Genomic DNA, 20,854 nt, shown 5'->3' on the forward strand with positions numbered 1-20,854 from the left:
AAGCCCTCAGATTGTTTTCAGAGTCCATAGTCTCTCATGGTTCACTGGAATTGCTTCTTGATTACCCTACTCTTCTACATGGTCTTTACCTTTTTTGAGCCTCCATACTTAGAGAAACAAGGAGCAGAAGCTTCAGGAGTGCTTGCTGGCTAACTGGTTAAAGGGCAGACAAAGAATAAGGGGAAGGTAACAAAACCACTGATGGGGCATTTCTATGCTTTGCATGTTAGCATCCAATCTTAGAACTCTATGCAGTATGATGTTATCGATATCCAAGGATCACAAGAGCTACAGAAGTCATCAATATCACAGACTATAAATGTAGAGTTCCTAGGTCAGCCTGATTCACTACAGTATTTGATGGTTTGAGAAGTAGGACTGTAGCCTTTTCAAAACTTTTACCTACTCAATGATAACGTTGTTAGGGTCGAGGTCTTTCCCAGTCCCTTGGTTGACGACTTTCATGGAGAGGGACACTTTTATCCTATCATTTTTCATCTGTAAAAGACAAAAACAGTCACCAACAGCTAAGAGTACACCATTTAGACTGCTGGTCTAAAATTATCTAACTAAGCATCAAAGCTTTTATCACCATAACAAACACTGAGCTCCTCTAATGGCTGGGGTCCTGTACTAGAAACCCTGGGGGTACTAATGAGCATTATAAATAGATCTTGTGGCAAAATTACTTTAGGAAATGGTTTTTATCTCATTCTTCTCCTTCTGGAGAGGAAAGACAGAAATGGTTGCTCAGAAATTCAAGGCTGGGGTGCCTGGGTGGTTCAGTGGGTTGGAGCCTCTGCCTTCAGCTCGGGTCATGATCTCAGGTCCTGGGATCGAGCCCCACATCCGGCTCTCTGCTCAGCAGGAAGCCTGCTTCCTCCTCTCTCTGCCTGTTTGTGATCTCTCTCTCTCTCTCTCTGTTAAATAAATAAATAAAATCTTTAAAAATAAATAAATAAATAAATTCAAGGCTATGGAGGTAACCAAAATCCAACCCAAATCAAGGCCTTTTAAGAATATAAAACCTGGTTTTTCCAGGTAAGTTCAGCATAATGATGGGTTCAGAGATCCATGAGACCAGAACTCATTTCCTAAACATTCCAGACTAGACTAGATCCCCTTTTGGACATAGTCTAGTGCATTTTCAAACATGAAGGCAATTGTTAGCCATGTTGGTCTTCTTTTGCTTCTTCCGACACCTGACTCCTTTTTCCACTTTGGGGTCTCTACATCAGTCATTCTCTCTCCCTAGAATATGCTTACCCTAATTTTTCACATAACCAGTGCCTCTTTCTTTAGGTCTCAGCTCATACATCATTTCCACAGAGAGCCTGTTCCTGACCAAATCTACTGCTGATAATGCTTGAGCCCATTATAGCACTTATAATAATTTATAATTATTTTATATATATGTTTGCTTACTTTTACATTTGTTTCATCCAGTTACATTCTATATAAGCTCCGTAACAGCTGAGGTGACCTAGGTCTGGCTCACTCTTACATCCCTCAGACTAGTACATATTAAGCACTCAAATCTTCTCAAATAGTATCTCTTTCAGACCTAACTCCCCTGCCATTCTCCGGTACAAGAGCAGGCGGCACACATCCACAGCCCTCATGCCCTCAAGTGAGCTGCTGTTAACCAACTCCTTCAGACCTTTCTCACTTGCCTCACACTGCATGGTGCTGGGTATTCGGAGCAATAACGGGCAACTCTGTCTCTTTTTACTGTTTTGGTCCAAACTAAAGTGTACCTGGCAGCTATTCTTTTGAAATTTACGACAAAGATTAGTCCCATAAATTAAGTTTTCTTTTCTTTTTTTGGTTCTTTTTTCCCCACCAACAATTTGGATAAACTTCAGAAAAGTTCTATAAATATGTACTTATTGCACCACACTTATTAGAGTTTATACCACATCCCTTCTGAGTTTACAGGACAGCAACCAGAAGATTTCAATTCAGGGCAGAATATAATGGCAGGATTCAAAAATAAGATCATCAGCCACAGTTAACAATATATACACATTTGCCATTATTAAATACCAACACTGCCCCCCACCCCCCAGCTTTTCCTCAGTCTAACAACGTGAAGCTTGCATGGAACCTTACCTCTCGACCAATAAGCTTCACCCACACTTTGTCTCCAACATCTACTATCTCAGAGGGCTTATCCACACGACAGGATGACATGTGAGTTCGATGGACCAGACCTGGGTACAAGAAAAAAATGAAATAAAGCATGGAGGTATATCTGGTATTTATACTCTAATGAGGTAAGGAGAAGATGGGAGTTGAGAATTCACTGAAAAATGTCTGCTACTTTAAAACTGCACATTAAGGGGCGCCTGGGTGGCTCAGTCCCACATCGGCTGCCCACTCAGCAGGAGGCCTGCTTCTCTCACTCCCTCTCCCTCTCCCCCTACTTGTGTTCTTCTCTAGCTGTGCGTCTCTCTGTCAAATAAATAAATAAAATCTTTAAAAAAACAACTGTAGGGCGCCTGGGTGGCTCAGTGGGTTAAGCCTCTGCCTTCGGCTCAGGTCATGATCTCAGGGTCCTGGGATGGAGTCCCACATCGGGCTCTCTGCTCAGCAGGGAGTCCGCTTCTCCCTCTCTCTGCCTGCCTCTCTGCCTACTTGTGATCTCTCTCTCTATATTTCAAATAAATAAATAAAATCTTAAAAAAAAAAAACAACTGTAAATTAAAACAATCTGAGATCATTTTTTGTACTTAACACATATTGTTTAAAAATAATGCTCTATGTTAGCAAACGTGATACAAGAACAACACATTAGTAAAACACAAGTCAGTGAAAGTCTTTGAAAGCAAGGGCATCAAAATGTTTATACTTTTTTTTTTTTAAGATTTTATTTATTTAATTTGACAGACAGAGATCACAAGTAGGCAGACAGGCAGGCAGAGAGAGAGAGAGGAGGAAGCAGGCTCCCTGCTGAGCAGAGAGCCTGATGTGGGACTCGATCCCAGGACCCTGAGATCACGACCTGAACCGAAGGCAGTGGCTTAACTCACTGAGCCACCCAGGAGCCCAAAATGTTTATACCTTTGATGCAACAATATCATCATTAGAATTTTTCCAAAAGAAAAAACTCAACAGAGGCAAAACCCAAAAACCTAAGGGTATATAAAAGTGCTTGTAGTATTATTACCCACAAAGGTTTAAAAAAAGATATAAAGCAATGTAAATGACCAATAATTGGAAAATTAGCTTGGTAAACTATGGTAAATCAATCAAATGGAAGAGTAAGAAGCCAACTAAATTACAATTACAAAAAATAATTATGATAGATGTTAAATGAAAAAAGAAAATCGAAACAAGGTGCCATTTTTAATCTATTAAGTTAACAGCATATTTAGAAAATAACACCCATGGGGGAGAGTGTAGTAAAATAAGAAAGATTCCTAAGGCTAGTATAAAATTTTAAAAATCATTTAGCACTGATTAACAAGAGTGGTAAAAATACTTAATAAAACTAATTAAAAGTTAAATGATGGATTAGTTATTAAGTTATTTTTAAAATATTTACAATAGATATATTTTTCTGTCTGTCCAAAGTCCTATCTTGGGAGAACTACCTTCCCTACTTCTTTAATAGACCATTTCAGATTTTTATGAATAAAATTATTAAAATATTAATCAACATCACCTTCCCTACTTTCTAAAATAAGTCTGGTCCATCTGATTTGGTTGAAGCTGACGTAACCCCCAACTGTGGACACACGACACGTGCTTTATCAATCAAGATACTTTGGGACGCCTGGGTGGCTCAGTGGGTTAAGCCGCTGCCTTCGGCTCGGGTCGTGATCTCAGAGTCCTGGGATGGAGTCCCACATCGGGCTCTCTGCTCAGCAGGGAGCTTGCTTCCCCCTCTCTCTCTGCCTGCCTCTCTGCCTACTTGTGATCTCTCTCTGTCAAATAAATAAATTAAAAATCTAAAAAAAAAAAAAAAAAAAGATACTTCACCCCACTGAGTGATTAGCTAAATCAATTCATCTCTTTCAAGACATTTGTCAGGATAATAAAACTACAAAAATTTACCAATGCTCATCTTTACCACCAGGTGGCAAGAGTTGGCCAGAGGTAAAAGAAAAAGCCCTAAGGGTGTAATCTGAGCACCCAATACAGTCCTAGGGAAGCTAAATTTATCCTGCCACCCACAGTGAGAATGGCCAAAACATTTCTCAACTGCGTTTCTGTCCCCTTCGATGTATTTTGAAAACAGAAAAAATCAGAAACAAACTAGGGAGTCTGCTTCTCCCCTGCCCCTCTCCCTTCAGTTTGTGCTCTCACATGCATATACATTCTCTCTCCAGTAATAACTTCTTTTAAAATAAATAATAAATTACTGTATTAATATGTTAAACAGATTGTGAACTTAGTGACTGGTACAGGGAAAGACACAGTTCACCAATTTATTAATTTACAACAGAGGATATACTTTTTTTTAAAGATTGATTTATTTATTTGTGAGAGGGAAAAAGAGCACACATACACATAAGCAGGGGGAGCTGCATGCATAGGGAGAAGTAGGCCTCTGCCAAGCAGGGAGCCTGACTCAGGGCTCCATCCCAGGACCCTGGGATCATGACCTAAGCCAAAGGCAGACACTTAACTGACTGAGGCACCCAGGCTCAGTTCTGAGGATATAATTTTTTAAAATTCCCAGTCCTTGCCTATTAGTTAAACTACCCACTGCTCTCAGTATCAAATACCTAAAAAATTGGGTTAAGTGATCACAAATTCCTTTAACACAGAATCAGAACAAAATGGAGACACATGGTTTAAGATAGGTTTCCAGTCCACAAATTTAAGGGACTATCACTTCCTCTTGGAATAGATAAATAGAATGATACAACTGGATTTCAGTCTCCTAAATTATAATTTCTTTCCAATCCCTTTTCTCTGGAATCACACCCAGATTATCTTGTCACCGTTTTGAGTGCTCTCATCTCTTTAGTCACAGATTTATAGGCAATTACCTGACATACATCTATGGCTAATTCCATACTCTGTATGGGGGATTCATTACCAGCTGCATTATCAGAGGACAATCTATATCCTTGGGAGGTATTTCACTGCCAGCCACATAAACCACCCAGAACTGGATTAAGTGGATATGGTAGAGGGCACAAAATAACACATTTGAGGCCCCCTTACTCTGTGCTGGATACCTCATTAAATACAGAACATCCACACATTCATTTAATCCTTGTATCAACCCTGTGATATAAGTTGACATAAGGAAATACTATAGATGTTAAATACATTGTACAAGATTACAAAGCTAATTAAGAACTGCAATTCGAATGGGAGTCTGTAGGGTCTTCTACAACATACTGATATTTCTCTATTTTTTCTTTTTTATTGATCTATGTTTTCATTAAAAAAAAAAAAAAAAAGGTCTCATCTATAAGTAGAAACACATCTAATTCTGCTCCAGCATACACTCCAAAATGAACAGGAACAACGAAAATGCTTTGCTTGTCCATCTACATGGAAGCGAGCTCTTTAGAGCAGTTTGTGCCTGGATTTCTGACATGAAGCCATAAATGCCCAAAGGGCCTATCAAGTCCATCATTATGTTCAGTAAACCCAACATGACACTTAAACAGACCGAATCCCATCTGAGTGTCTGCTGGTAAAAGAAATTTTGACAACGTGGAAAGAGCTAGCATCTCAATCACTATATATTTAAAAAAACAAAACAAAACAAAACAGAAGTAGCCTATTTATTATTCGCTTAAAAATATTCTCCCAAATGTGTTGTTCAACCTCAATTTCTTTCACAACTCCCACTGCCTACAAAGAGTTTCTAAAAATTAAACGATTAGAGCTACAGCCCAAAAATGTCAAAATAAAAGGTTCCCTTTATCTTTGGGGGATCTGAATTCCCTTTCTAGAATTTTCAAATAAGTTATCGCCAATCCATGGTATATGACAATAATGTAAGTCCACAAGTTAAAGTGCTTTCACACCCTTTATCTTGTTGCAATTATAGGTTTATTCAAATAGTTATTACATATCCACAGTACTATAGGCAAAATGGATTCAAGGACAGATAAGGCATGATCCTGCCAATCAAGAAACTCGAAAATAAACACATCATTCCCATTTCACAGATAAGGAAACTAAGGCTCGAGTTCGAAGCAACTGGAAGTCAAAAGCCAGTAACAGGCAGAGCTGGGGTTTTTTTGTCTTTTTTTCAAAAAGATTTTATTTATTTATTTAACAGACAGAGATCACAGGTAGGCAGAGAGGCAGGCAGAGAGAGAGGAGAAAGCAGGCTCTCCGCTGAGCAGAGAGCCCAATGTGGGGCTCGATCCCAGGACCCTGGGATCAGGACCTGAGTTGAAGGCAGAGGCTTTAACCCACTGAGCCACCCAGGTGCCCCTAGAATTTATTCATTTAATAAAATGTACTGAATACCCACTATTCCTCAAATACTGTTCTAGGCCCCAACATTTCACAGCTCAGTGGATAACTGCAACTTCACTTATATTAGTACACTGCATTGTAATTTGTTCATATCTCTAGCATATGAACAATCTGAGAGCAGCAGGGACTATTTTCTTATCTCAGTGTTCCCACCTAACATAGTGACCAGATAATAGAATTCAATAATTATTTGCTAAACTGAATTAATTGCTAAAAATATTTGAGCTTTAGGGTGCCTGGGTGGCTCAGTCAGTAAAGTGTGTGATTCTTGATCTCAGCTCAGGGCTTGATCTTGGCCTTTGTGTTGGGCTCCATGAAGTAAAAATATTTGAGCTTCCACCATAAGCAAGACACCTTAAAAGTATAACATTAAAGAGTCTCTGGGGCGCCTGGGTGGCTCAGTGCGTTAAGCCGCTGCCTTCGGCTCAGGTCATGATCTCAGGGTCCTGGGATCGAGTCCCACATCGGGCTCTCTGCTCAGCAGGGAGCCTGCTTCCTCCTCTCTCTCTCTCTGCCTGCCTCTCTGCCTACTTGTGATCTCTCTCTGTCAAATAAATAAGTAAAATCTTAAAAAATAAATAAATAAATAAATAAAGAGTCTCTGATCCCAAAATTTCAGTGCTGGTAGGGCAGAGAGAGGATAGTTGAGAAAAAAAATAAAAGACCTTCACAGAAGACTGCACTGACACTATGATAGTCACTAGCCATATTGCTGTTTTAAGTTTAAATTAAAATAAATGAAGTTAAAAGTCAGTGGCTACATTACTGGATTGCGCAGATGTGCTATAATACAAAAATATATCTGGTCTTTGTCCCTGGTTCCTACACAGCCTGTACACATCTCCTATAACTCTTGGAATCTCTCCTGTGATAGGATAGTCTTTTGTTACTCATATGCCCCTTCTGATCACACCAGTTTGTGCTAATGAGGTGGCTTAGGGCAGGGCCCCTAGATGTCTCTGGATGGGCTAACTCTCCAGAAGATCAAATGAGAGGGTTGGAACTTTCAGCCCCACTGGTCTCCAGGAAAGAGGGCAATCGGCTAGAGATTAAGCTCTATAAAAACTCGAACAAATGAGATTCAGAGAGCTTCCAGGATAGTGAAAACATCAGCTTGTTGGGAGGGTGGTGTGCCAGAGAAGACATATAAGCTTAGAGTACACCCACCACTCCTACCTTGCCATTCTAGCAAATTAAAAAACTTGAGGACGGGGTTGTGGGAACCCTTGCTTCATAGCGCACCAGTCAGAAGTACAAGTGGCTCAGGACTTATGACCAGCATCTGAAGCAGAGGCAGTCTTGTGAGTCTGAGCCCCTTTAACTTGTGGTATCTGACAGTTACTCCAGCTAGATAGCATCAGAATTGAATTAAGACACCTGCTACTGGAATCTGGAGAATTGGTTAGTGTCAGAAAACACACTGGAACAGATATAGAACATTTCCATCATCATAGATGGTTCTATTAGACACCACTATAGATGGGGGGAAATCTAGTTTAGATCTGAATACTAGGAAGATGTCTTCAACTCAGTAATGGTAAAAGTTCTGAGAATAGAAGGCAGAGAAAAACAACCCAAAAGTCTCCTTTCTTGAATCAAAATGTTAAAATCTGGAAACCAGAATTATTTTATAGCTCAGTCCTGTTGGCATGGAACTTAATAATCTTCCCCCTTTGAGAGCAGAGAAGCCAAAATACAACTGTTCAAGTTATACAGTAAACCCACAGAAAAGCCCAGGATTAGAGAGTTCCCACCTAATTACTTGGCTTCCTGAGCTCCCCCTCTGAGGCTTTTCTCAACAGCTGTCAGACTAACAGATCATTTGTAAGGAGGAAGCCACAGTCGGAGGCATCCCCTGACAGGGCATGGACACGAGTGAGTGGAAGACTGACTGCTAAGAGGTGGCAGGTCTTTCATCTCCATACAGTCCCCAAAGTGCCACATAAACACACAAGCATGGATGGGACTTTCAAATACTGGGAGCTATGGCGAGTACACCAAGAAAATCTGTCTTCAGACCAGAAAAGGTACATGTCTAGAGGGACCGGGATGAGTTCCCTCCCATTAAATCCAAACAATGGAAAATGAGAAACTTTATAATAGATTGCTACTGCTAGCTTGGAAACTACTGGTGAGCCCTTTCTAATCAAGATGCAATTTGTGGCACAGTAATCTCCAAGGCTGGAAGCAGGGCTTTATTATTGAAAGATGAGCTGTTGGACTTATTTTAAAGGAAAAATTTTGTTTTAAAAAACTGTCCAAAGAAAAAGTCCCAATTCCATGTCCATGTCTCCCCTAGCAAACTGAACACTCCAGAGGTGACCTCTGTCAACAGTTTGTTGAGTACGCTTCTTAGGCTTTCTTCTAAACATATGCAGTAATTCCAAACCTACACAGGCTAATGTATACATGCTTTAAAATGTAGGTAGGGACGGGATGCCTGGGCGGCTCAGTCAGTTAAACATCTGCCTTCAGTTCAGGTCATGATCCCCAGGTCCTGGAATCTAGCCCCGCAGGCATCGCATTGGGCTTCCTGCTCAGTGGGGAGCCTGCTTCTCCCTCTCCCACTCCCCATGCTCATGTTCCTTCTTTCACTATCTCTCTCTGTGTCAAATAAATAAATAAAATCTTAAATAAATAAATAAATGAAATGAAGAAGGCACCAGCATCAAAGTATCATGCTTCTTATCATCTGCATAGTTCACTGCATAAATGTACATAATTTATCTAAGTCTATGCTACAAACTAAATCTGCTGAAAGACTACTGGATTAAAGAAGAAGCATATTGGGCGCCTGGGTGGCTCAGTGGGTTAAGCCGCTGCCTTCGGCTCAGGTCATGATCTCAGGGTCCTGGGATCGAGTCCCGCATCGGGCTCTTTGCTCAGCAGGGAGCCTGCTTCCTCCTCTCTCTCTCTGCCTGCCTCTCTGCCTACTTGTAATCTCTCTCTGTCAAATAAATAAATAAATCTTTAAAAAAAAAAAAAAAAAAAGAAGCATATTAAAAATGTGATTTTGGCATTGCCAAAATATACAACAATTTATGTTCCCAAAAGTAAGTAAAACTATTACTGAAAATACCTATTTCCAAAATTTGTTATTAATAGTAATTTTGGTAAGTTTTTACTTAAATTCCAGTTAGTTAACATACAAGGTAACAGCAATGTCTTTAGCATTTGTTAATCTCAAAAATCTTATGAGTGTTTTAAATCACTTTAAAAAACTATTTTGAGATCATTTTAGATTCACATGTAGTCAAAAGAAATAATGCAGGGAAATCCTGGGTACCCTTTACCCAGTTTCTTAACTGTAACAGTATCGCACTTCTGGTGTTCTCTGAGCTATTCCAGCAAATTATCAGAATGAGGGGGTGGGGTGGGTGGTGTGGGAACATTCAAATGTGTAGCCAAGTTTGACAGAAGTGTGGGTAATCTGGGGACCTGATGCTTGTAACTGGCGTCTGAAGTGAGAGCAGTCTTGTGGAACGCAGCCCTGAAGTCTGTGGAGTAGCGGAGGGCTCTACCTCTGGGCAGTTAGAGTCAAAATTGAATTGAACTGTAGGATACCCAGCTGGTGTCAGAGAATTGAAGAACTGGAGAACTGGTTAATTACCCGCCACATTCAGCAATGGCAATAAACACCTGCAGTACTGACACTTTCCACAGCAGAAAAGATCCTAGGGAACATGCTGAGTGAAGAAGTCAGTCAAAAAGACATGTTGTATGATTCCACTTAATAAGAAATGCCCAGATGAGGCAAACATATAAAGACAGAAGACAGACTAGTGGCTGCCTAAGGTTTGGGCAGGCAGGATGGTAATTTGGAGTGACTGCTAATACGTACAGAGTTTCTCTTTGAGCGTGATGGAAATGTTCTCACATTAGATTGTAGTGATGGTTGCAAAACTGTGGATATATTAAAAAAAACCACTGATTTGTACATTTGGGTGAAATGCATGGTATATGAATTCCTTCCCAATAAAACTGCAAAAAAAAAAAAACAAAAAACAGGCTGTAACACAAAAGGAATCAGGAATCATAAGGTATGCAACCTTCTGGGATTAGATTTTTTCACTCAACATAATTCTCTGGAGACTGAGCCAGATTGTTGCATACATCCATGCTTCATCTCATGTCACTTTACTGCCAAGTAGCATTCATTGCATAGTGTGCCACAGTGTAAGTTAGTTTTTTTTTTTAAAGATTTATTTATTTGAGAGAGCAAGAGAGAGAGAGAGAGCACACACAAAGCAGAGAGGGGCAGAGGGGGAGAGAGAGACAGAATCCCAGCAGGCTTTACATTAGTTTTAAATCAATCTGGAGAAGGAGCATCTTTTAAGACATTTATCAATCAATTGTTATTCTTTCTCCTATGAATTCTTTCCATATTCTTGGCTCCTTTTCCTACTTTCCCTTTTTTAAATTAGTCTTCTGTCATGTGTCCTACAAATTCTTTTTCCCAATACACTTTGCTTATGATTTTTAAAATAAAATTTTTTACTTTTATGAAGTCAAATACCATTCCATATTTTTCTAATATCCTTGTAGTTAAATTCTTTTGCATTAACATCTTCAATAAATCCTTAATTTATTATAGCACAAGGAATAAGCAAGTTGAGATTTTGGATCTACTAGCACTGCAGTATGGTAAAAAGCCTATGGGCTAAGAATTAGGAGGCTCAGGTTCTAGACCTAGCTATGCCATTACCTAGCTAAATGACTCTGAGCAGGCCACCAGTCTATAGAACCTGTCTCTTCTACTTAACACAACTATTTTAAGAAACAAATAAGATTATAGATATTAAGGGGATTCTCAAGAAATATTCAACTAATGTCTATCACTTTAAAAAGAAAAATTAGGGGCGCCTGGGTGGCTCTGTGGGTTAAAGCCTCTGCCTTCGGCTCAGGTCATGATCTCGGGTTCTGTGACCGAGCCTTGCACTGGGCTCTCTGCTTAGCTGGGAGCCTGCTTCCCTCTCTCTCTCTGCCTGCCTCTTTGCCTACTTGTGATCTCTGTCTGTCAAATAAATAAATAAAATATTTGAAAATAAATAAATAAATAAATAGAAAAATTAAAGCATAATACATATAATATATTCATACTGATTACAAAACTACTCCCATTCCCTGTGCCATATACTAGAAAATCCACATCAGTATCAGAGAGGGATTAGACTGCCCTACCCCAAATTCTAAGACCAAAGAGGTCAAGCGCCTTGCCTAGGGTCACAGGTGAAATTTAGACAAGAGCTGGTTCCAGAAGTAGCTATACCCAGCCCCCAACCAAGTCAGAGAGCATCATTCTTCTGAGTTAAGACCAACAAAAACATGGACTGTCATCATTTGTCTATATCCATATCTCTACACTAAAGACAAAAACCAAAGTACTGTCTGAAAAAGAGTCTATAATCAGGATGTGGAGGGGTGACAAAAGACAGTGGAATGGAAGGGCTGACTTTCAAGTGACAGGTTCCCACCTTGCTTCCGACAGCCTGGGATTTTGATGAAGGCTCCATAGTCTGTCACCATAGCAACCTATAAAGACCAAAAAAAAAAAAAAAAAAAGAAAGAAAGAAAGAAAAAGAAAAAGAATCAATGTCACACAAATGAGAATCTCTCTTCCATAGCATTTAACCTAGTCTCCCTCAATTTCTACTTGGCACTGACTTGCAGAGCTCCCTAAAACTATGTTCTGTCAAATATTCTTTCTGTTCTTTTTGAACACATGAAACACACTGCTGAGACTGGAGTGTTGTCAGATGGTATGACAAAATCTAGGGATGTCCAAATCCCACACATACTGAAATCCCCAAAGGATATATCTGAAGAAAAGGAACACACAGCAGAAAATCTAGTGATAAAGTTACACTTTCTATTAGCTGGGGCTGAGATCCCAATACAGAGAACTTTAGTAATTTGGGATGGATTATATAGGACAGTCCTTTTTCCTAAACTTCAAGTCAAAACTGATGATATAGGCTGCTCTATTTAACTCCAAACCAGTCTTAGATTTTACAAGACAACTATAGACAAAACCAATACAGATATGTAACAGAACCTAAAAAGATGTAATTAGAGAGAAAAAGAGTTGTACCTGAGTCTTTTGTGGAGGTGCCCTAAGATGGAGAAGTTAGAGGCTTAATGAGCCTATGTAACAGGCAATAGTAATGAAAGGCCCAGAACCCCTGCCAGATAAAACATTTTCCCAAACTCTATCTCTGCCTCCCATCCATCCTCTAGCCCATGCCCTAGGCCAGGGATTGGGATTAAAACTGTCACTAAATTCCATATTTATCACTAAATTCATTATTATTTATAAAGTATTCAATATAATCTTATAGACATAAGCTTTATTTTTTCAGTGACTTTAATTAGTTGTTTCATCTCAGGTACTCACTGTATCGCTTCACCATAACTAAGAGAAGGTGAGTGAATAGGACAAGTCAAGCCCCACTGCACTGCAATTCACTAATACACATTGACTACTCACTATGTGTAAAACGCTGTTCAAACTGCTTTTATTTTATTTATTTATTTATTTATTTTTATTGACGAGATCACAAGTAGGCAGAGAGGCAGGTAGAGAGAGGGGGAAGCAGGCTCCCCGCTGAGCAGAGAGCCCGATACGGGGCTCGATCCCAGGACCCTGGGATCATGACCTGAGCTGAAGGCAGAGGCTTTAACCCACTGAGCCACCCAGGCACCCCTCAAAGTGCTTTTCTTTTACATACTCCTCATGATACCATATGATATTGGTACTGTTATTGTTCTCATTTGATGACAAACTGATGACAGACTAAGCAACTTACCCAAAGCTAGTCAGCAGCAGAGCTGGGATCTGAACCCAGTGAGTCTTTACACTAGAATTGCTCATAAGTTCCCTTGAACTATAAAATTCTAACACAGGGGCTAATGGGTAGCTCAGTGGGTTAAGCCTCTGCCTTCGGCTCAGGTCATGATTTCAGGGTCCTGGGATCGAGCCCTGCATCGGGCTTTCTGCTCAGCAGGGAGCCTGCTTCCCCCTCTCTTTCTGCCTGCCTCTCTGTCTACTTTGATATCTCTCTGTGTGTGTCAAATAAATAAATAAAAATCTTTAATTAAATAAATAAATAAGTAAAATTCTGACACAGAAGCAATGTGACATTTGACATTTTATCTGCTCCTGGGAATGATCTTCAGAAGTATACATGGTAGGGCCTGTGCTGCAGATGAGGTGGAATAGCATAGCTTTAGAAAGAGCACAGGCTTTGGAGTGAAAGATGTGGCTTCTAATCCAGCTCTGCCACTCCTTAGCTGTGAGATGTTGAACACAGCTTGCCCTTCAGGGCCTAAGTATCCAAGTATAGTCACTTTCCTCCAGCAGATAACAAATGATGCACACAAAGTACCTCACAGTTATACCTGGCACCTAAAGTACATTTAATAAATTGTGGCTTTATTTTAAAAAAAGATTTTTTAAATTTATGACAGAGAGAGACAGCAAGAGAGGGAACACAAGCAGGGGGAGCAGCAGGAAAAAGAAGAAGCAGGTTCCCCCTGAGCAGGGAGCCCAATATGGGGCTCGATCCCAGGATGCTGGGATCATGACTTGAGATGAAGGTAGACACGTAACAACTGAGCCACCCAGGCACCGCAAATTGTGGCATTTTAATAATTTACAGCTTGAGACACTAATGCACAAAAAAAGGTTAGTGACTAATGGAAACGCAACTAACTTAGACACAAGGCACAGAACCTAGATCCCCTGATGCCTAGTCCAGTGCCTCTCACTCCACCAAATATCATCACTCATCTCAATGTTAGGATGGAAAGAAACAAAAACTTCCGTTTGCCTCATATTTTTAAATGAACACTTGAAATAACTCTATGATACAACATCAATGGGTTAAGAACCAAAAGCTTTTTTTTTTTTTAAAGATTTTATTTATTTATTTGACAGACAGATCACAAGTAGGCAGAGAGGCAGGCAGAGAGAGGAAGGGAAGCAGGCTCCCTACCGAGCAGAGAACCCGATGCGTGCCTCGATCCCAGGACCCTGGGACCATGACCCGAGCCGAAAGCAGAGGCTTTAACCCACTGAGCCACCCAGGTGCCCCAGTTTTTTTTTGTTTTTTTTTTAAAGATTTTATTTATTTGAGAGAGTGCACACAAGCAGGAGGAGGGGTGGAGAGAGAAGAAGTAGACTCCCTGCTGAGCACAGAGCCAGGAGAGGGACTCGATCCCAGGATCCTGAGATCATGACCTGAGCTAAAGTTAGACACCTAAATGACTGAGCCAAGAACCAAAAGTCCTCTTTTATACTGATGAATATGTTATAGTCGGGTAAGGACCAGACAGTCCCGAAGAAACAGTACAATGAGGCTGATACTAGTACTTAAAATCAAGGTAAGGTGAAACTGGAGGAAAGTTGTCAGAGATTAGCTGGTGTGATCCTATCATGCTTCAAATGAGGAAAGGAAGACCAGAGACACAAAGTGCTTACCCAAGTACACAAAGCAAGTTGTTTTCTGCAAAACAGGGCTACATGGATACAGACAAGACTGTAACTTTTTTTTTTAAGTTTTTTTAAAAAATTTATTTACTTGAGAGAGAGAGAGAGAGAGCGCGCATGACAGGGGAGAAGGTCAGAGCGAGAAGCAGCCTCCCTGCTAAAGCAGGAAGCCCGATGTAGGACTTGATCCTGGGACTCCAGGATCATGACCTGAACCGAAGGCAGTCACTTAACCAACTGAGCTAGCCAGGCACCCAAGATTGTAAATTTTTCATTATAATAAAAACAAATCCCTTCTTTCTGGACCAACTAAAGGCTTTTGCTTTTAAACTTTTTTTTTTTTTTTTTAAAGAAAGAGAAAGATAGAGAACATGTGCATGCACGCATGTATGCAAGAAGTGAGGAAAAGAGGAGAGTGGGAGAGAAAGAATCCCAAGCAGGCTCCACACCCAGCACAGAGCCCAGTTGGGCCTAGATTCCATGACCCGGAGACCATGACCTGAGCCAAAATCAAGAGTCGCCACCCAAATGACTGAGCCACCCAGGCGCCTCAGCTTTTGCTTTAATTTAGTAACTGACTTTTGCTCCACAGATCTAGAAAGATGACTGAGGTGTTTCATACTGCATAACAACATTATTAAGGACAGAGTTATCTAACAAACTTAAAAGAATCATCTGGAATTTGGAGCCCAACTTACCTTGCTGCTGTAAATTAAGACCATCTCACTTTTAAATCCTGAACTCCAGTGTCACATTATGATCTTTTGAGGAAATATCATTAACAGACCTTAATTTGGCCTCTCCCAAAAGGAAAAGTTAATGTGCTCCAGAATGGATGCACTCAACTGTTTAGTCAGGAAAAGGCATTCTTGCCTATTTCCAGTACCAGGTGTTTCCATCACTGTGTCTCCTGGGGTGCAGTCAGAGTTGAAATTAACAGAATGGCACCTGCTATAGATGATCACACAGTCTTCCTGGTGTCCCAAGAATAATTAGTCAAATAACTCAGGGAAAAAAATTCAGTAATTATATCAACTGAACTCACAGCTCAGGTAAAATGAATTTATCATCTTTGGAGTAGAGGCTGCACTGGCCTTAAAAGTAGTTACCCCATAATGTGAGGGAGCAACTTGAGGCTCAGAGACCTATATTACTTGCCCAAAGTAACAAAGGTGGAAAGTAGCAAGTCTTTTTACTTCTAGTTCAATGCCATTTCACCTTGCCAACACCAAACTTCTCTAAGCATTTCTTTGGCTATGGCTGGGCTGAGCCAAATCCAAATTCACACTACTACGCTTATACCTGCTACCACACTTCATCAACTCCAACACCAAGCTAATCTCTCAGAGGATGAGAGAAGGAAGAATACTGGCTTCTCACTTATTCAGTCACTGGGCTCCCCAGCCCTGCTGAGCAAAGAGAAAAACTGCTAGGTTATGGTCTATATCACTGGTTTCTTCAAGGCAGATTGGTCCAAAGAGGCTTGGGTTCAATTTTATTCAAACATTTGCTGAGTACTGGGGTGCCTGGGTGGCTCAGTGGGTTAAGCCTCTGCCTTCAGCTCAGGTCATGATCTCAGGGTCCTGGGATTGAGCCCTGCATCAGGCTCTTTGCTCAGCAGGGAGCCTGCTTCCCCCACTTCTCTCTCTGCCTGCCTCTCTGCCTACTTGTGATCTCTGTCTATCAAAAAAAATAAAATCTTAAAAAAAAAAATTTGCTGAGCACTTACATGCAAGATATCATGTTAGGTACTGTGAAATAAAAACACTTAAAAAAATGTCCAACCTATTTTTAAATAAATTTGATGTCGTTACCAAGATATATGAGACAACCATGGCCCTTCCTCTCCAGTAACTCATTCTCTAGTGGAGGAGACAAACACACACACAAGTAATAATCATACAAGACAGACTGTGATAAATGCTGTTACTGAAAACTAAATGACTCTGGAACAACTAGATTTACTATTGACCCTCTTTTTATATTTCAATTCAGTTAGAAGAGTTCTCCTAAGGTTCTTTTGGTTCCTCCATGCATTTTTGAGAAGTTGGACACCCCAGGAGCAGTTTAGCAGAAAGCAGACTTGGAGAAAGGACTTGATTCAAAATCCCATTTTGGGGGCATCTGGGTGGCTCTGTCAGTTGGGCATCTGACTCTTGGTTTCAACTCTTGGTTTTCAGCTCTGACTCATGATCTCAGGGTTGTGACATCAGCGAGCACAGGTCTCTACACTCAGCAGGGAGTCTGCTTCCCCTCTCCCTGCAACCATTCTCCCACTCTCCTTTCTCTCTCTCCAAAATAAATAAATATATCTTTTTTAAAAATAAATAAAATAAAATCTCAGTTTTGTTATTTATTAACCACTGGGCAATTAATTAACTTTTGAGAGGAGTTTCCTTATCCATAAACGAGGGTAATAATTTTTTGGAGAGTCAATGACACAGAATGTATAAAAGTACTAACATATGTGATGCTGACAAATTTTTTTTTTAAAGACTTTATTTATTTATTTGACAGACAGAGATCACAAGTAGGCAGACAGTCAGGCAGAGAGAGAGGAGGAAGCAGGCTCCCCGCTGAGCAGAGGACCCGTGGCGGGACTCGATCCCAGGATCCTGGGATCATGACCTGAGCCAAAGGCAGAGGCTTTAACCCACTAAGCCACCCAGGTGCCCCTGCTGACAAATTTTTTTGAATTTTAATGTAACTGAGTCTTCTTTGAAATATCAGGTACTCATTAAATATTTGTGGATGAATATTCTGAAAAACAGTTTCTTCTTTCTGATATATCAAGCAATTTCTCTCTCCCTAATTCCAGTCATTTCTAAACCATCATTTTTTCAAAACGTGCTCCTGAAATACTAAGCTAGAACTACTAAGTTCTCCCCAAACATTACCCTAGACCATCCATCCTTAAAAGTAACATGTAAAACCTACACTAATTCAAGTCCCACTTTATTTAAGCAGCTATCGGGCAAGAGTCACTTCAGAAATCTGAGTCAGTCTGTGAAGGGCACAGCACTCTTCTTTGCCTTCTGTGCAACACCTGACAAACAAACTTCATCAACAGGAAAATCAATTTCATCTCTAGTGCTACCCACTTCCCCTTCTGAGCCCTGGTACCTCACTGATCTCTGGGAACACCACAGACCTTAAAGAAAAAAGACAAAGGTTCTGAAGAGCAGAAGTGTTTACTATTTGCTAGAACATTATTATCCTTTGTATCTTACAAGTTGGGACTGACTTAAAAGAAGTCAAGAGCCACAATTATCTATAGCCAACTGACAGACACAAAGTCTGCCCTCAAAGACCTCCCATTATCAGAAGATGAAACTCTGTCAACCATAAAGCTAGTATGAACAACCATAAAGCAAGTAAGAATGATACTGTTAAAATATTGCTTTGAGAGGAGGAAGATAATGTTAATGAATTCCTACTCTATCTAAGGCATGGTTCTTATAGATGATAGCTTATTTAACCATCATGGCAATCCTATGAAAGAAATGATTATCTCCGTTTAACAAATGAGAAAAACCAAGACTCGAAGAGAGTAAGGGATGGTCTCAAGAATCACAAAGTAATGGGCGGGTGGTTCAGTGGGTTAAATAAAGCCTCTGCCTTCAGCTCAGGTCATGATCCCAGGGTCCTGGGATTGAGTCCCGCATTAGGCTCTCTGCTCAGCTGGGAGCCTGCTTCCTCCTCTCTCTCTGCCTGCCTCTCTGCCTACTTGTAATCTCTGTTTGTCAAATAAATAAAAATCTTAAAAAAAAAAAAAAAAGAATCACAAAGTAAAAGCACTAGGACAGGAATCCAGGTTTTGCGTGCTCTACAAATACAATGCCTTCTTATTCAAAGGCTGATCATTCAGTCACCAAAGATGTAATGGGCACCTGTTATTTTCTACCCAACTAGCTGGGACTGAGAGTTACAACCGCAAACAAAACACACAGGGGTCTGCCCTCATGGAGCTTAGTGTCTTATGAGAAAGACAGATAATTACACAAGTATACAAATACAGGGTGAGCCAATATATTTATGGTGGGGAAAATATCTCTGAGGAGACCTTAGGGTCAAGACCTAAAATATGAAAAGAAGTTACTGGGAGGGGTGCCTGGGTGGCTCAGTGGGTTAAAGCCTCTGCCTTCAGCTCGGGTCATGGTCCCAGGATCCTGGGATCGAGCCCTGCATCGGGCTCTCTGCTCAGCGGGGAGCCTGTTTCCTCCCCCTTTTCTGCCTGCTTCTCTGCCTACTTGTGATCTCTGTCTGTCAAATAAATAAATAGAATTTTGGAAAAGGAAAAAAAAAAGTTAGTGGGAGAGTGGGGTAGTTGGACACAGCATGTACAGAAGGTCCTGAGAAGGAAGCAAGCTTAGAATGCTGAGAGTGGTAAGGAAGCCAGTGTGGCTGGTATGTGAGTAGAATAGAACAAAACCACACAGTCAGGGTAGGCAGAGGCCAAGTCCAGATTAAAGAGGGACTACAGACATATAGTCTACAGGCATAGAGACAGGCATAGAGACCCCAGTGGCTAAAGAAGAAATGGAGAGCATGAATTAATGGGGTGCCACAGGGATAAAGAAGTATACATTCAAGAGATATATCTGGGAGGAAGCAATAGTACAACTTGCTGATGGACTGGAGGGAGAGAGAAAATCAAGATCGAATCAAGAGGAGAAATGAAGGATGATGTCCAGACATTTAGCAGGGGTACCTGAAAGGACAGTGGGTCCATGTGCTGAGCTGGGAAAGACTAAAAGAAAAGATCTGGTTAGAAAATAAAAAATCCTGGGCGCCTGGGTGGCTCAGTGGGTTAGGCCGCTGCCTTCGGCTCAGGTCATGATCTCAGGGTCCTGGGATCGAGTCCCGCGTCCGGCTCTCTGCTTAGCGGGGAGCCTGCTTCCCCCCTCTCTGCCTGCCTCTCTGCCTACTTATGATCTTTCTCTCTGTCAAATAAATAAATAAAATCTTAAAAAAAAAAAAATTAAATAAATAAATAAATAAATAAATAAATAAATAAAAGAAAATTAAAAATCCAGGGGCACCTGGCTGGCTCAGGAGGTGAAGCATCTGCCTCTTGATCTTGGGGTGAGTCTGAGCCACATGTTCAGTGTAGAGATTATTTAAAAAAATAAATTTCTTTTAAAAGAAAGGAAGAAAAAATTCAGTTTAAAACATTAATTAGACATGCTGTGAGGTACCCAAATGAAGATGTCAAGTATGCAGCTAGGAGTCTGGAGCTTAAAGGAGGTACAAATAGTAGCCAGATGTTCCACTAGTTCTTCCTGTTTGAACTGCGATGCTCCACATATTCTCAAGCAGACAGAAGCTTCAAACCCAGCTGCTTTTCACCCCTCAATTATGCTTAACACAAATGGAAAGTTTTTAAGGCCAGAAAGAATATACCTCTCCTTGGAAAATAGTGTAGAGAGCCGGCAAGTTCTCCATGGTCTCGGGTCTTCCTGAATTCATCCTTAATGTTCTATGGCTCCTCCATTTCTCTTCTGCTGAAGCTAATTCAAGTGTCCTATCACAAAGAAATAAGACAGACAACATGCGAAAGACATCTGCGTTAAAGAAGAAATGTGCACATAATCCCCTGCTAGTCTCTACAGAATAATGGCATTAGATTTAACACTAGGCACTTCCATCCACATCTCTTTTGCCCCGTCATCATGAGGAGTTGTGGAAACTTGGATCCTTTTTTTCCCAATTGATACTTACCCAAGGTCATTAGTCTGTTTTGTTTTTCTAATGCTATTGTTACTATTCTTTTGTCGAAGGAAGGCTTTGAGATATGTGTGTGTGAAACTGAATTTTTAAAAAGGGAATAATAGTAATAATAACATTTATCAAGAATGTCCAGGTACTGTGCTAAGCACCAAACAGCCAATATCTCATTTAATCCTCAAA

General features: G+C 40.5%; 1 protein-coding gene across 1 annotated transcript in view; it reads right to left on the reverse strand.

The window, feature by feature from the left end:
* The window catches only part of ZCCHC17 (zinc finger CCHC-type containing 17), a 58,674-nt gene that overhangs the window by 30,129 nt on the left and 7,691 nt on the right, over positions 1-20,854 (reverse strand). Inside the window, exons 2-5 of the mRNA XM_032361547.1 lie at positions 20,348-20,468; positions 11,931-11,988; positions 2,113-2,213; positions 407-498 (exon numbers count right to left, since the gene is read on the reverse strand). Coding sequence (XP_032217438.1) covers positions 407-498; positions 2,113-2,213; positions 11,931-11,988; positions 20,348-20,413 — 317 coding nt within the window. The 5' untranslated portion in view covers positions 20,414-20,468. The remainder of the gene's footprint in view (positions 1-406; positions 499-2,112; positions 2,214-11,930; positions 11,989-20,347; positions 20,469-20,854) is intronic.

The sequence above is a fragment of the Mustela erminea genome, chromosome 10 (genome assembly GCF_009829155.1).
Source record: "Mustela erminea isolate mMusErm1 chromosome 10, mMusErm1.Pri, whole genome shotgun sequence".
Classification (NCBI taxonomy): Eukaryota; Metazoa; Chordata; class Mammalia; order Carnivora; family Mustelidae; genus Mustela; species Mustela erminea.